The 17,103-nt window shown below is 40.0% G+C and overlaps 1 protein-coding gene across 7 annotated transcripts in view; it reads left to right on the forward strand.

Moving 5' to 3' along the window:
• The window catches only part of LOC133167010 (diacylglycerol kinase zeta-like), a 48,623-nt gene that overhangs the window by 25,130 nt on the left and 6,390 nt on the right, over window positions 1–17,103 (forward strand). For all 7 annotated transcript variants that reach the window (XM_061297532.1, XM_061297514.1, XM_061297540.1 and 4 more), the window contains 11 exons: window positions 237–299; window positions 392–465; window positions 1,381–1,492; window positions 1,617–1,703; window positions 2,123–2,235; window positions 2,332–2,432; window positions 5,237–5,316; window positions 10,446–10,512; window positions 11,963–12,003; window positions 12,083–12,225; window positions 12,412–12,498. In XM_061297532.1, the coding sequence (XP_061153516.1) occupies window positions 237–299; window positions 392–465; window positions 1,381–1,492; window positions 1,617–1,703; window positions 2,123–2,235; window positions 2,332–2,432; window positions 5,237–5,316; window positions 10,446–10,512; window positions 11,963–12,003; window positions 12,083–12,225; window positions 12,412–12,498 (968 nt within the window). The remainder of the gene's footprint in view (window positions 1–236; window positions 300–391; window positions 466–1,380; window positions 1,493–1,616; window positions 1,704–2,122; window positions 2,236–2,331; window positions 2,433–5,236; window positions 5,317–10,445; window positions 10,513–11,962; window positions 12,004–12,082; window positions 12,226–12,411; window positions 12,499–17,103) is intronic.

Below are 17,103 nucleotides of genomic sequence, written 5' to 3' on the forward strand. Positions count from 1 at the left end.
TTTGTGTTTAGTTTAAGGATTAGCTAGAGTAAAAAAAGCTTGCCAGTATTGAAAACCACCTTAAAATAAATTCCAAAAAGGCTAAGGAGCACATCTTGTGTCGGTGTGCTGATGCTTTGTCTGATACTTAGCTTGTTAATGTTGATGAACTATTTTTGTACCATCTGAGTGTGGCGCCTAAAGCATTGCAGAATGAATATTTATAGATGTATTGTATGTTTGTGACTCCCATACAGACAGCATTCTCAGATTTCCTTATGGGAAGCTCCAAAGACTTTTCAAAACACATCCGAGTTGTGGTGAGTAGCCGGCAGGCAAGTTGGTGCTTCTTGTGTGAACGCTCTAGCACTCATTTGTGTGTGTGCGTATGTTTCTGTGCATTTGTCTGCAGTGCGATGGGACCGATTTAACATCAAAGGTTCAAGATTTAAAGCTCCAATGTCTGGTCTTTCTCAACATTCCCAGGTTTGTCGCAATAGTTTTGACAGATCATAATGACTACTGGGTCTGCAACTTAATGGCTTTGCAGTCTTAAAGCTACAGCTGCTGTGAAGGCGCTATATAAATAAAGATGTATTGCATTAACAACCCTGGTTACGGTTCTAAAGTTAAATGCTTCGGAAATGAATATTGACGTCTTTTGTGTATATGTCAGGTAGATTGCACATCTTTCACAAACAGTTCTTGTGTGTCTTAGTGAGATGTCCCCCTTGTTTACACCACTTTAGAAATCAACCTGCTTAAATGATTGGCTTTGACATGAAAGGGTTGCCAATCGTTGGGGCCATTGCTTGAAAACAATGACTCATCATCCAGTCAATTTATGGGTGGACAGACTCTGGTTAGGAGCCGTATTGTCAAGTTAGACCAATTGTGCCAATACATTCATCCATTTTCTGTACTGCTTGTCCCCACGGGGGTCGTAGGCATGCTGGAGCCTATCCCAGCAGTCATAGGCGGGGGACAACCTGAACCAGTTGCTAGCCAATCACAAAGCATACAGAGACGAACAACCATTCGCAATTTGGAGTGCTCAATCAGCCTACCATGCATGTTTTTGGGATGCGGGAGAAAACCGAAGTGCCCGGAGAAACCCCACACAGGCACGAGGAGAACATGCAAACTCCACATAGGGAGGTGGAATCGAACCCGCACCCTCTGAACTGTGAGGCGGACGTGTTAACCAGTGCATCGCTGTGGCAATACGTTCCAACCAAAAGCTGAACAGCTTGCTGACAGCCATATGTAATTTCTGGCACAAAATGAGCAATTGTGTTTTTCATTACATGTCTCCCTCAAGTATATCCAAGTCAGATCATCATGGTCATTATGCTTCCGTGTATTGTGCACGAATGTGTGCCCTTTTGTGTCTATTTTTAGGTACTGTGCTGGTACCACGCCCTGGGGAACCCCAAGTGATCATCACGACTTTGAACCTCAGCGCCATGACGATGGGTACATTGAGGTCATTGGATTCACCATGACATCATTGGTATGGAAATAATGTGTTGTGAAATTATTAAATCCAGACGCACGTATTTGGGTCTCTTATTTGGTCATTGATATCAAAATCAACAGGAACGTCGTAATCGTGCCCTTGTGCTTTTTATGTGCAGGCTACTCTTCAGGTTGGTGGTCATGGCGAGCGGTTGAATCAGTGTCGTGAAGTAACCCTCACCACCACAAAGGCGCTCCCTGTACAGGTACCCTCCAAATATGTAGATAAAGACAAAAAAAGATAATTGGTTAGGATTGTGTTAAACGGATTGTCCTAACTCTGTAAGGCAAAGCTATGTTGTTGTTTTAAATACCCAATGTGTAATTCTTTTATTTAGACCCTAAATCTCAACTGGGAGTGACAAACAGCTTGAAGCTTCAGTTCTCAAATTGTTGCTCTCGTCAAAAAAAAAAAAAAGCACATTACCAATGTCTTGACTGTATTTCTCATTAACAATGTCTCGACTGTATTTCTCATTAATTTCATAGCTTTTTCATTGGGGAAAATATTTCATCTTCATTGAATTATTATTTTTTTGCTCTTCCAGGTGACCTTAGACCATTGGTCAGTCACATGTAGTTTTTGAGTATCTTTTATAGTCTCATTTGGATTATTCATATTCAGGTGGATGGGGAACCATGTCGACTCGCTCCCTCCATCATCAACATCAGCCTCAGAAACCAGGCCAACATGTTCCAGAAAACCAAACGGCGCACATCGTTGCCCCACCTCAATGAGTGAGTCACGCACTCTGTATTTTAAATGTTATTCCTGAACTATTCACAAAAATAATTGCTTTTATTCAAATGGATACGGTACGCTTTGTATTTCAGCCAACAGCCAGTCCCAGAAAGGTTGAGGCTTCGAGTCAGCAGAATCAGCATGAGTGACTACGACGCTCTGCACTATGACAAGGACAAATTGCGACAAGCGTGTAAGGAAACACACACTAATACACACCATCTCATCATGGGCATTGCATGAATGGATATAAAAAAATTTGGTCCAAATGTCAGGGTTTTGTGGTTTAGAAAAACAAGACCAAGTCGAACATTTTTCTGTCCTTTGTCCGCGCGTCTGTTAGTGACTTTTTGTCACTGGGACAGAATGCCCAACTCTGGTCACAGGTCATCAAATGATTTTAATAAAATCCATCATTATTTTTGCTTTCTGCTCGAAGTGAGCGTATCCAATATCACTGTTTCCGTTTACCGAACAGCTGAAACGGCATCCACACAAGCAAAATGCAACGACACAACTACACTTGTTCAGATCAAGTAGTGATTTATATATGTAAAAATGTATAAATAAATGACATTGATTGGGGTATTATGGAAAATTAGCTTTTATTTGCTATTTTGTTTGCATACAAATGATTTTGTCTCTCGAGGTGCTGCCTTGATTTTAATCCAGGCTCATAATGCAGTGAAGCAGTAGCAAGGCCTGATTTCTCAAGCACTGCACTGTTTCTGACTACTTAAACAAGAATAGCACCTTGTTGCTATGTTGATCCTCTCAGGCTGACCCGCTAGTGATTGTAGTAGATTTTCATCTTCAGGTTTGAATCGGGGCTAAAGCTGATTACTGAGAGCAGAGCTAGGACCTGAAAGTCAACAAGACCATTTTCATTTGCAAGCCACTCTTGCCTTCGTTAAGTGTGCCCAGGCCAAAGATAAATGGTGGCCTTTGCTTGTGTTGGTGTTGCTTCAAATACATACAAAGCTGCAAGTCCAGTCTATTCATTTGGTCATCTTTTCATTTTACTCCACATGCAGTTCTAAGTGCTGACACAAAGTGGTGCTATCGTGACACTACAAACATTTTGAAGTTGGCAACATTGTGACTGATTTGCATACAATTTGTATGTGTAGCACACTGCCCGAGACTAATCTATGGAGAAGAATATGCATATAAATTGAAGACCCATATGAATGTGATACTGCTGTAAAGAACTACAAGAGGGACGATATCGAAATTCTATGGTTTTTGTTCTCGGTTCCTGTGCATTATTCATTATTCATTTTTTATTAATTTGTTCTGAATGCCTGAACTTAGTTTGCCTTTTTTTCGTCATGCACATCAAGCGTTGCTCTTTATACACTGAACATTTTGTATTGTGGCTTTGTATCAGCTTTGTATCACATCTACACTTAGAAGATAGATTGGTGTGGCTTTTTCCCGATGCACAATAAGGAGGTACTTGAAGAAAAATAGGCAGCATAGTCGAGTTACCAGAAGAAAGTCGTCGCTATGCTATGAACAATTTTCAATATGGCAAAACCTATGGAGAAAAAGGCTTTCGGATTGATTAGACCTAAACGTAGCTTTATCTCAACAACTGTATTTATGGGAACGTTTTAAAACAACCACCAAATAAGTCATATGACAACAAGCGTAGTTGAAACAAAAATAATAATAACAAAGACAGTAAACACAAACAAAAAAAACAAAGCACAATAAAATGTGTTTTTCTGATTAGCCGAAGCGTGAAGGATTTTTGCTAACACTGATTGGGATTTGAAATTTTAACGAGTATTCAGAACTGCTGATCATTCCCTCCACCTTGACAGAGGCCACAATTCCAACAAAAGAAAATCAGCCACAAAGCATGACACCAAGCTTCACTGTTGGTTTGGTGAGCTTTTGGTGGTGATTTAACCTTGATTCCATTGGACCATGGCATATTTTCCCATGTGTGTTTGGGACATTTCACGTGTTGTTTAAGATAAGGCCAGTTTTCCATAGCAGACATTATAAAGAAGATGGGAGATTGTTGTTGCTTCAACTTGTACTAAACCTCAGAAATTCCCAGTGCTCCTTCATTGTCCTTTTCAACGTCTTGGCAGTCTCTGTTTTATTAATTTTGGAGGGACATACAGTTCTTGGCATTGTCACAATTGTGACTTTTTTCGTTATCTATTGGAGGAAGGGGAGCATGAGGGTGATGATGAATGAAGGTGATGCTGATAAGGGTCTCTGTCTCCATTATGCCTTGGAAATTCTTTTGTACCCTTCTCTTGATTGAGACCTTTTGAGCAGTGATATCGCTATGATGCAAGGAAAGCTCTGCGGACCACGGCTTTGACTGCAAGCTGAATTCTCACAGTATTTGTGTATTCACAAAAATGCCAGAAACCATCTTGTCCTTCGAGCTGGACACTGAATGACCCGACCATTCGCAAAGCAACAATATGTTTGGGGGCGGGATATGTGGCTGTGAGAAAAACAAGATGCTTTGTGCATTTTTAGCTGGAAAACTGATTTGTGCTTCTTTAACTTCTTGATTAGGATTTTTGTTGCCGTGATTGGTCAAACTAAAAGTTTTAGGTTGCATAAGTTGCCACACCGCCCAATCCAAGTATTGCACTGTAATGTCCCGCCTTTCCCGAACAATTCATGGTCCCAGATTGATACTGTGACGAATGATTTGCGTTAGGAAAATGTCCGGAAAAGCCTACGAGAACATCTGAACTTTATTTGTGGGTAATCAGAGGCACTTAAAATGGCGCCACATGAATTTGAATGCGATTTAATTCATTTCCTCAATTGAGTTGTACAAGTTGTACGTAGATTGAAAACAGTTTGTAGTGATTGATTTTGAACTGATTTATTGACAGCATATCATAAAATCCTGGCATTCAAACAGGAGTGTGCCAATTTGATTATTTTTCCTAATTCACTATGCCAAAGTTTCAACAAGCGCTGGTAAGTAATTGTTCTGTGTCCGTGTGTCCCCAGCTATTCCACTGGGACTAATAGTGGTTCCCGGAGACAGCGATTTGGAGACATGCCGAGAACATATCCAGCGTTTACAAGAGGTAAGAACAAGTGGGGGAGTTGATCTAAGTTTTAGGGATCTCATTCCCGTGAAGGGATTGAATGGGCAGTGAGTTGAAGAAAAGGTTTTATTCAATCTGGGGTATTCTTTTCTTTTTACTCTTCTAATTCTCCAGGACTTCTCCTTTGTCCACTCCTCTTTAAGATGTGTGGGACTTCAGGTTGGTTGTGGGACGCTGGTGTGTGTCGTGCTTGCGATGTCTGTTGTACTGGCATTTTCATTTTGTGTTTTTCTTTTTTTTTTTTTTCTGTTGCGTTCATTGTGGTTGTTTTGTCGAGATGGTTAGCCAGTTGAACCCACCAAGATGATATCAGAAAACTAGAGATTTGCCCATATGGTCCTTCAAGGATGATGTTATGGAAGTGACAGTGTCACACTGCTTCTGAGTCGTGCAACCATCCTGTCATGATACATTTAACATGTGCTGCCTCTAGATCACCAGCTTTCTTCTTTCTTCGTTTTCTTCCTCATGGTCCTGAAGAGCATACTGACCCAGTCAAATATCTTAACGTCTTCTAAAAAGCAGAAGTAATGCTCTCTCTGGTCCCGACAGTTCTTTTAGTAGAAGATGTGAAGGTTCAAAATCAGCGCAGGGGTGCTTCTGCGGAAGCCTGGAAGACCGGTGAGATGTTGTTTGGCCGTCTCGCTCTACTGCACAGCCAAGCACAAGCTTGGTTGCCAAGTCATTGGCTGAGAAACACGGCATAGGGCTAAGTTATATTCTAAATTGGCCCCACTATTTTGTAACAGAAGGGTGAAATCATACAAATCTCACTCACAGGCAGTTTTCAAAATAGGCGGATGACCACAAGTGTTACTTGGTTGTTTAATTTCACGCTTCACGGGTAGGCAAACCTAACAAAAGTCAATTTTCCACAGCAATGTGCCCTTTATGAAAAAAAAACCCAACATTTAATTACTCATCTGTTGCGTACAAATGCTGTGATGAAAGGATTCCTGCCTGTGTCAGGGAAGTCAATCTTTTCAGATGATTTATTATTTTCTTCCCCATTATTCACAACAGACCCACAGAAAAGCAAAACAAAACAATGTTTATGGAATTAATTCTTGCTATTCTTAGCGAGTAAACCTCTCAAGAGATATGCTAGCTTGTTAGAAGATTTGCTTGTGACTTCATGCGCAATTGCAGTTCAAACTACCAGGTTTTGATCATCTCCTATGCTACTCACAAGCCCTAGAGTGAATATCTGCTTGGTCCCAAGGTCAGTTAATTAATTTTTGTTTCTGGGCTTCCATCTCAGCCAAAGGAACAATATGTCTGCTCATTTGGAGAAAAAAGAAATTCCAATCCATAAACGAAACAGCAGCTATGGATCAAACCTGCTAATTACGCTTGACTTGCCCATGTTCTCTGTACTGTAATTTCATTGATTTTCACATTCAGCTTTGGGATGTGGCTCTCCGAGGTCAACTAACCAGTATCGCGCCAATTAAGAAAAACGTGCAATTAGAAAGTAGAAGACTCTTCCGCCAATAGTGCAAGCTTGTTCGGTGAACATTTGCATTAATAAGAAAAAGCTCTCAACCCAGCGGTAATAGTCTTGTGAAAAGGTTACATACGCTAACAGTTGTGATGGCCAGCGGGATTGACTGCTGAAGGTTTCCACCAAGAGATCAACATTTGTTTCCTTTCTAACATCCTGCTTGATATTCTTTAAAAGCACACATCAAATGCCAGTGCACACAACAAACGCCCACACGTAAAATCTGAAAAGGTTCTGCTCTCAAGGGGCTGCATTGCACAACACGTATCCACAAAAATACGGCCCTAATATTTAAGCCTCGTTTCCACCGACGTTAGCTACGCTGCTTTACTTGACATGACTCCAAGTTATGGTGAATTGCCTGTTAGGACTATCAGAAGCCTTGATGTCAATATACGCGGTAGACAACAAATCACGTTCTGGTACGAACGAGAAACCCTGGCATCAGCCACAAATCAACTTCTAGGAGGTCTATCACATTAGCAATTATTTTTCTGCTCATTTTCTTCTCAAAAAGTCTCCTCACTTCACCTGCAGTATGTCTCTTGCATTCTTATTACTGGACCTGTAATACTTTGATGGCACTTAGTAGTAGAAGTGGCATAGCTCAAGGGATTGGAACTCAATCAATGCAAAGACTTGTCGCTTGTTAGGATGCGTAAGAAATTACTTTACAGGCAAAGTAATGACCCTGCATATGAGAATGTGTGGCAACGATTTAAATTGGCCAATTAGATTGCTCAGATGTCATCCCAGTAACTGCGCACAGGTCCGAGAGGGCACATTTGCATAGCATCAGGGTTGCTGTGATTGACCACTCTTTTTCCTCATTTCATTTGTCTCATTCAAATGTCTGGTATCGTTCTAGCTGGCCAGGTCAAAAGAAAAGGTGAAATTACACACTTTAATCAGTGTATATTAAGCAAGTAAGCCCTTACATGTGCGATATTTAATTACAGTAGGTAACAATGCATATATCAAACGTGCGGCACATTTATTGGGTGAGCGAAGACGTGTGGCCAATTTAGCGATGTTATATTTAGCAGGTATCCAGACACCTCTAGAAAATGTATTTAAAAAAAAAAAAAACTGACAAGCGACCGGTTATCTGTGACATTTTTTGTGCTAAATTTTAGATACTACAAGGATTGTAACTGACATGATAACTGGCGAAATTATTTTTTTTGTATTGATTTCTTTACCTTAGACATGAACATTTCTGCCCGTGGTCCCTGTAGGAGCCATATTTCTTTGGTAATAGTTTTTGACCAAATTTTGTATGTATTGTTAATTCTTATTTTCCAATTCAAGACAAGAATGTAAGCAAGGAATGTTAATTAAAATGTATTTTGGAACGGCATCTCCGTTCGTCTCTATTTGACTTCCACTGGAGTGAGTCAGATAGTACCTGGGAGCGCAAAGCCGAAGTGGGTCAGAGTTGCCGCCTTGTAATGCGTGAGTGTACGTACATTAGTAAAACCTCACTCCTCGAGAGACTGCACAACACTGAGTTAGTGGCCTGCTGGCCTTATAGCTCAGCGGTGACCGTGTGGGTTTGCGGCCTGAGGAGGTGTGACTGGAAAGCTCAACGGTGAAACTCAGCGGAGGTTATCTCACAGTTAGGATAATGATGATGCAACATGTGATGGCTACAGCAAAATGAAAGTTTGTTTGTCTATGTAAATAAAAAAATGCAGCCAAACGGATACTTCATCATGTAGCAAAATACTCTGCCAAAACATAAAAACGGCTTATCATGGAAAAGAAGTAAATAGCAAATAGCATGCATTTCACCTGCCAAAGAAGAGACTGAAGTAAAAAAAAAAAAAGGGAGTGTTCAGAGCTGCGATGAAACCATTTTTTTAAAATCAGTTCTCGTCAATTATTCAAGCACAAGTTTGATTTTTGTCAATCTACCAACAAACGTCATACAAAGAAAGATCTTTGTCACGTTCCATGACTTTTGCTAACCGACAAATTTGCTTTTGTGTCAAATATATTCGTGTTGTCTTCTAGATTGTGCATCAGATACAAACACATGGGAGAAAGCAGCACTATTGATCTTTTGTCCCATAATCCTCTTTTCTTTTCAAAGCCAAACATATCTACAGCAAACAAATTGCCCTCACTGTTGTAATACAAAAGATACACATATACATATGTATATACAATATACAAAGAAGCCTGTCTGAGAACCTACTATAGAAGAAACGAGCACTTGGAGACAATAGCTACAGTATACATAAAGCTCTTCAATCTTCCTCCATTTGTGTTCCTCTCGCTGATGCCTGCTCGTTATGCCTTTTTATTTTTTGTCTGTCTTTCATCTTGGCGGCCAGGGGGGGGGGGGAGGATCTTGCCTTTGGGATTCTTGCGACGCTGTCATGCTCTGTCACCGTGACTTGTGGGAAGTCATGAAGGCGAGCGATCACCTATCGTGCTTTTGATGGCATGCTGGCCCAGCCCCACTTGAATCGTGTACAGGAATCAAACAGCGCTGCCGTCTATTCCTCTTTCCCTACCGCCCAACCACACACAAAAAAAGTTATCTTTAAATAAATTAATGTGGTGTTTTGAACGTCAACTCTTTCTGACTCTAATTATGGACATTTAATTTTCAGTATGATCTTGTGCCGAAATTGTATCACTGTTTCAACTTTGATGCTATATGAATAAAGCTCGAGGGTTCCAAAAATGGATAGATGGAGTCTTTGTGTTGCTTTGTTGCATAGCAACCAGAGGGATTCAGAACAGTTTGATCTCCTGCTCTCTGGTGACTGAAAAGGCTCGTTGGTTCTGTTTACCGATGGCATGTCACTTTGTTAGAAGCACAACTCACCATGACATGCAAGCGGCAATGTTAAAGAATGGCGATGTAGATTTTAGAGGTGATAACAAACCGATTATTAGTATTTACCTCGTATTTAAACACCAAGTAATTGTAGAGACTATTTTCCAAATCGTTTGCTTTCAAGCTCTCAAAAATAATAATCCACTGATTTCTCGAGTCCTTCATAAAAGCAGACTGATTTATCCTTTTCGTTTAATCTGAATAAGACATTTGCAAACATCTGCTCTTACATTTTAGGGATGATCAGAAATCCTGATGTCTGTCTGGTTAGTCTTGGGTAAACCGAATGAATCAATGCAGAGGAAGCCTTCAATGTGTTGTGTTGTAGTCTTTCTGCAAGACAGTCTATGTTGGCTCAGGATCAGAGGAATAGTTGTAGTATGGAGGCAGGAGACTCTTACTGTAGTTGTCTCTGAATATATCACTTAAGGTTTGTAACAAGTGGTCTAACACCAAATTGGTATCAGAAGAAATGGGAGAGAGCGTTCTGTGTCTTCCGACTTTTAGAGACACCGAGAAACAGAAGGTTAATTGGATTTCAGATACGCTTTCTGTCTTTGTATTTTCGAACTAACAGTGAAATGGAATTAAATACCACTGGGTGGAATGGCCAAGGCAAAATCTGTGCTGCTCTGTTGTATCTCTTGTTAAATGTTTAAGGATACAGTTTCATAGTGGATGTGTTTTTCGTTCTCATTAGTCAGCCTCAGATTCTTGTCCATCATTTTTTTACACAAACGTATTTGTCTCTAGGAGGAAGCTGTCAAGACGAAGAATCTTTCCTCACAGCGGTTGTCACCAAAGTGGTGTTTCCTTGATTGTAAGTATCATCACTCGTCAATCATTTCCATTGTTACTAGCAATTATAGCTTTAAGAATTGAAAGGCTCTCTGAAGATCAACACGTCCTCACACTGACTCGTGCAAAACGGCTGTCGGTAGAGTCCAATCCGACCCTAAAGACAAAATGATGATAAAAGAATTTGGACAGATTTTAAATGGCATTTTTGTTGTGTTGTTTTTGAAACTCGCCTGGAGCCTGAGAGAAGTTTGCAGCTGAACTTTGCTTAAATTAATATAAGTTTCATGCTTTCAATGCCTCAGATGGCTGCCCAAGAGACAGCCCACACAGTTCATTATTTTCACTTGTTAACAGCTTTTGCTTTATCTGCCAACTTGTGCTTCTGGGAAATTTGTGCCTTCTGATACTGATAAACACTGCTGCCATGCAGAGCATTGTCAACCATTTTGGACTTCTGATAAAGTGGACGTTATTTGAGTTAAGGGTTACTTGTTTAAAACTTGCGGCATGATGTTATTTGCATATTCTTGTTTTCTCCCGGTACACTGGCTCCCTCCTACATTGAAAAAACATGAATGTTGTCCTCATGACAAAATCTAAATTGCCCTCAGGCATGAATGTGACTGTGAATGGCTGGCGACCAGTCTGTGGTGTATCCCGCCTCTCGCTCACAGCCAGCTGGAATAGGCTCCAGCTCACCCGCAACCTTAATGAGGATAAGCCGGCTGTGTCAAAGATGGCTGGTGTGAAACCTGGCATCTTGGTGGTATTCTCTGCGGAGTTTCGACCGTTTCCATTCGGTGGAAAAATTGAAAACTCTATATGTGAGTGTACACATAATGAGGACAAGTGCTATATCAAAAATGGGTTGGTGGATAAAACCTATTAGATAAAAAGTAATATACATTGGCAAAGTTGTGTTGTGACTCAAGCCCCCGAATGGTTAAACCAAATTGTTTGCCACCATGACCATTTCATTTGTGAGAGGTTTTGGAAAGAACGGCATCAATTATATTCGGGATGCAAAACAAGCACAAGAAATCCCTGTGGAATTCGAACCGAAAGAAAGATGCGGTCGAGATTGAAACGTAGCAAAACTGTGTGTCTTGGCATGAAGGAATTGACAATAAAGCTGACTCTGACTCTGAAATGAGATTCAGTGACATTGTTATCGAATGGGGGCAAATCAATTCATTTTAGGTTCCAACACCTGATTTCCATGAAACTCGACCGGAGAGAATACTGTAATCCAAGGAAAGATTATTTATCTCATTAAAAGACAATGAGAGAGATGTGGGTTTTGCTGTTGGCACTTTCTCCCAGGCGAAGGTTATCTTTAATTGCAGCACAGTTGCAGGAGAGAACAGCCTCTGACATCAGTGAAAGGCCTATTCACTATAAAGAGAATGCTTTACATCACGGGTCCTTGCAACAAGTTCTACTTTAAAACTCTCCCATTACCTCCACAGCTACAACAGCTGACCGTTTTTACAGGATAGACAGAGCACAGGTGAGTTTCTTTCTTTTCGAAGCTTACTTATTGTGGAGCCTTGAGCCCCCCTTGCATTAAAGGCCAATTGTTTCATCAGGAACATCTCAACTATGTGTCCGAAATTTCCCACGAGGAACTCTTTATCCTAGACCCGGAACTGATTGTCACAATGACAGTCGGCACGTCTCCAACTGCCATGCCTGACCTGGTTCATCCTTCTTCTAGCTTGGCTGACAACGGGTAGGTCAGAATACCTTCACTTGTGTCAGCCTTTAATATGCTGACTTGATCCACCCCATAATACTTTTAGAGGTGTTCTCTGCACCGCATAATACTGAGACTTTTTCCTAGTCTTTATAACTTGTTTTTTTTTTTTGCTCTGGGAGCCAGCCAGGCTCTAACCATTTTTTCTTTTGTCATCTTTAGGGAAAACAGTTTGAATCAGAACCCAGACGATGTGTTTGTCTTCCCTGTGGATTCGTGTCATTCTCCAACCTCACCCTCTTCTTACGAGTAAGGACGTTCTTTTCCTCTCAAACTCAACTTTTCAAATTCATAGAGTATACGCTTATACCTTTATGATTGAATGTGAGGTTGAAAAAGTCCTTCACTGTTTTAGGACTGTATTTCTAGAATGTTTTTCACAACTGTTACTACATTTTGCATTCAGTCGCCAAGTGTCCACATATTTCTGTCCAGACAGTGTAAAATATGTGCCGTTTTGCAAGCTTGAAAAGGTGTGCATAAATAAAGTCACAGTGAAAAAACACTCTAGTAGGAGGCACATTGGAGGCTTAGTTACATGATGATACCCATACAGAGAACACAGTGTAGTAGGTGCTGTGGGATGGGATTGGCTGGCTCACTGTAAATAGGGGCTGTTGGGATTGTCGAGCCTGTTAGATGGCAAAGCCTGCGTGAAGTAGGCAGGAATAATTCTCAGCCCTTTTTGTCTCTGTGCTCGAGTATATGCATACGCTATTTCCGTGTAGGAGTTTACTGTACTCATGAATAATAGTGCCGATTTACATTTTCTCTTTTGCTATGGAAGACACAGCTAAATGAAACTCGTGTACATTGATGGTTTTAAAATTGCACTGCGCTCCACAAAAAATGCAACTGTATTTAACTGCATGCATGCACCAAGGAGAAAATGACAATACTTTCAATATTTTAGAACTGATCAGCTTTTTGACTTCCAACAATAGTAAAATATTCTAGGAATGTTGTCAAAGTGGTCATTTGAAAATATACATACTGACATAGATTTGTGGGACATGTTAATATTTTTCAGTTTCCCAATTATATTGAGATATTGTTAACATGAACAGTTCCTCCACATATTAATAGCAACATACAGTGTAATAAAAATATTTTCACTTTTTGAGCAAATTTGTAATTTCAAAAGTGTATATGCCACTAGTAACCGCTTTAACCAGCACCCAAGAAGCAGTAGGATTAGTCCTTTAATTAATTGTCTGATTAATGAGTAATCAATATTTTTTTCCTGCCAACTCGGCCTCTAAAAATCCAAATGGTCATCACCTACTCTGTAAAACATTTTTGTTTGGTGGTGTTTCTTAGTTTATTTCATTTTGTACGTTGTCACACATTCATAACAATTTCATTACATGCAGTGCAAACGCACACTAGTTCAGCATATTTTCACAATCCCCTGGTAACAACCTGTTAGAATGCTCACTAAGCTCCGCAATGTGAGAAGTTGACATACATGGCAACACAATATTGTGATCCTAACAGCGGGATGAATATCTTGGCTAAATTGTCAGTGAGTGTGTACGCATGTTTGTGTTGGCAGTCTGATTTGCAATCCTGAGTGGATCAAGTGGGCGGATGAGGTGCAGGGATGAGTTGTCCGAGAGGCATTTGTGCACTTTGGAGAGAGCGAGAGAGAGCCAGAGAGCGAGATAGCGGGACAGGGAGAGAGCGGGAGAGAGAGATTGAAATGGTAATGTGAAAAAAAGTTGATGGAGAGAAATGAAATGCATGTCAGAGCTCTTGAGCACATAATTTTACTGTATTTCGATGTTTGCGCGCACGCACGCGCACACACGCACACACAGACAAGCAGCGTAGCTATTTGCCCACGCTCGGCCAGAGGTGAACAATATCCCTCCCACGATAATTACATCCCTCTCTTAGCTTCTCTCCATCACCCGGTCTCTCTCCCCCTCTGACAAACACCTACACGCAAAAACATTGTTTTTGTTTTTTTTGTTTTTTTTTTGTTTTCTTTCTTTCAAATATGCCACTGGTGTGGAAATGTTGTAAAAAATAAAAATAAAACACAGGTCAGTAAATGTAGACAGGTGATGTTCCTGGGAAGAAGTCCCAGGATATTTGTTCTGACATTTTGACACGTACTGGGCATAGTGTGAGGCAACTGATGTATTTTGAGGTTGTATCATTATTTTTACAAATGGCATTGGTGAATGCTCCTCTCACTGTTGGACACATTGATAATTGAGCATCCCTCTACAGTGCCTGCTTAAGAGCCTTCAAAAGTAACTTTCTGCTTTCATTTAAAATTTCAGCAACCAAAAATGGCTCTTACCTTGCTGTTTCAGTTAATAATTTCAAGACAGTGTACTCGAATGTTGGAATATAAGTGCCTGAAGAAATATACCTTTACTTATCCAATTTAAGTGATTAACGTATGTAATTGTTCTTTTCCCGCTTAATTAGAAATAGGAAATGAAGTATAATGTAATTGTGAGATGAAAAAAGGGAACAGACCGGTAAGTGAATAATTATGGATCCACAACACTGTGTCTGCGGAGGCGTTCAACGTTTATGCTGCTTATGGCCTGTGGTGTTGTTAATGAGATAGCTAAGGTCTAATGTCTTTAAGAGGAGTTGTAAATTCTTCCACATCAACTATTCCAATTACATTCATGAAATATTGTGCAGTATTTTTCAATCTAATGTATTCTGTGATTTCATTTTTTGTGTGTTTAAAAAGCTCACTTGAATTCATAAAACGCTCATGTCAGGCCAAAACCTCATGAGTCACAATTTGTTAAAAAAAATATATATATATCCATGCTATTTGTCATACCACGTGTGGGTGTTATTTTTTTAACAATCAGTGTTGCGCTTTTTGAGGTTGGGATGTTAAGGGTTGAACAAACATGCACCAATCTATGCATATACCCCTGTTCAAATGGTAGCCTTTTTGTCAGATAAATAAATGAGACTAGTATAAATCATTTCAAAACGTTTTGCATCATTTATGCGACCTACAAACTGAACAACACAACAGAAGAAACAAGTATTTGGAAAGGCAAAGTAAAATATGAGCAACTGAGATACTAAGTGTGCGGTTAGTATTAAAAAGTCACATTTGTATTCTAATGTCAGCATTTAGTGATATAAATAAATGAGACAAAGACATAAATCATTGCGAAATGATTTGTTGCAAGCAATCTGTACTAATTTGCAAAAAAAGTTTTTGTTTGAGGGAGTAGAATTCAACTGGTATGTGCCTTGTGTTCAAATTCAACCAATTACATTTCAACTCATATTAAATGACAGACCTGCTCATAATTCCCGCCAGTTAAAGAAATGATATTCAGTTGTCATCGTAGGCTTGTCTGCACGTTTTTTTTCTACTTGTATCAGTGTTAAGTAGATTTTAAGTGTAAAACGTAATCTGAATATTTCAACGCTTCCCAATGAATCGGGGAGTTATTCTTGTTTAAACGGTCAGTTGCTAGTTGACACTTGTTATTGTAAAATGGGTTTCCTTTGAAATCAAAGGTGGCGGTATAAAAATGTCAGAAGCTCAACCTTCATCTCTTGAGAGTTGTTACTGTCCAGCAAGTTCATACGGTTTGTAGAGAACCCTGACATAGATTTTATGAATCTTGGTCCTGCTCTAGTGAACCGTACTATTTTATAGCCTCCGCAACCTAGTTCTATCAACGTGACACAGTACTTGGGCTTAATCCTTTTTTTTTTTTTTAATTCAGAGTTAAAGCTTAACTTTTTTGCCTCTCTGGTGTACAACTTTAAAACTTCTCTTCTGACATGTTCTTTGCCTTGCTCATAATTGCATTTCAACAGTTGTTAAGCATTGTGGACATTTAGTAAATTCATCGTCTACCTGTTTCACAAGGAATAAAAAAAAAAAATTGTGTTGTGCAAAGCCTTTCCAAATTATTATTTTTTCTTCTATTGAATTGATCAGTTTATAGGTCACATAAATGATGCAAAAAGTTTTGAAATGATTTATACGTTCATTGGACTAAAATTTGTGTCGTTTTAAGATGACTCATAAATTACCTTGGGGTAATGTGTGAACCTTTGAAAAGGAGCATGTCGATATCCACCGGACATTACTGGAGATTCATATTTCAGGCAGGGGACTTAGGTGGTCTCCAAGTAGTTTTGTCCAGCATTCGGTCTGTTAAGCCACATTTAATGCTGTTACTGCTCATGTTTTGTTTGGTTAATGTCAGAGTTTGGCCCTCGGCAGTAAGTCGGCCTCATTTCCAGTGGTTGGACTCCATTCAAGCCTGCCTTTTTATCACCTATTCAGTTCAGAAGCCAAGGCATTGAGAGGATCCGCTTTGGTGACCTAAGTATCGCATCTCAGCTGTTTGCAGATGATTTGATACTGTTGCTACTTCAACCCTCACTGGAGCGGTTCGCATCCCAGTGTGAAGTGCTTGGGAGGAAAATCAGCACTTCCAAATCTGAGACCATGATCCGGAAATGGGCAGAGCTAGATGAGGTTGATTGGGCATTTTAGGAGTGGAATTCTGGAATGTCTCATGTGTGGTGATCAGATCCAGTTGATTGTGCATTTTGAACATTTTGAGCCAAAGCCAGTTGCTGACATGCGGATGCACACAGCTAAACATGCGCTGATCCACCACCAACATCATCATTATAGCAACATCCGTCATCGCACAGTCTGGATGGAAGTAATGATGATGACTAGCAGCTATAATTTGATGTGCTTTCAAGAGCGGGCTGGAGGGGGCATGTTGGTAGTACGTCTGCCTCACAGTTGAAAAGCAGGATAAGCCATGGCTGAATATTAAAAAAAAAAAAAAAACGATATGAACTTCGAAAAGGGCAAGTCCTGGTTCT

This window comes from Syngnathus typhle, linkage group LG2 (assembly GCF_033458585.1).
Source record: "Syngnathus typhle isolate RoL2023-S1 ecotype Sweden linkage group LG2, RoL_Styp_1.0, whole genome shotgun sequence".
Taxonomy (NCBI): Eukaryota; Metazoa; Chordata; class Actinopteri; order Syngnathiformes; family Syngnathidae; genus Syngnathus; species Syngnathus typhle.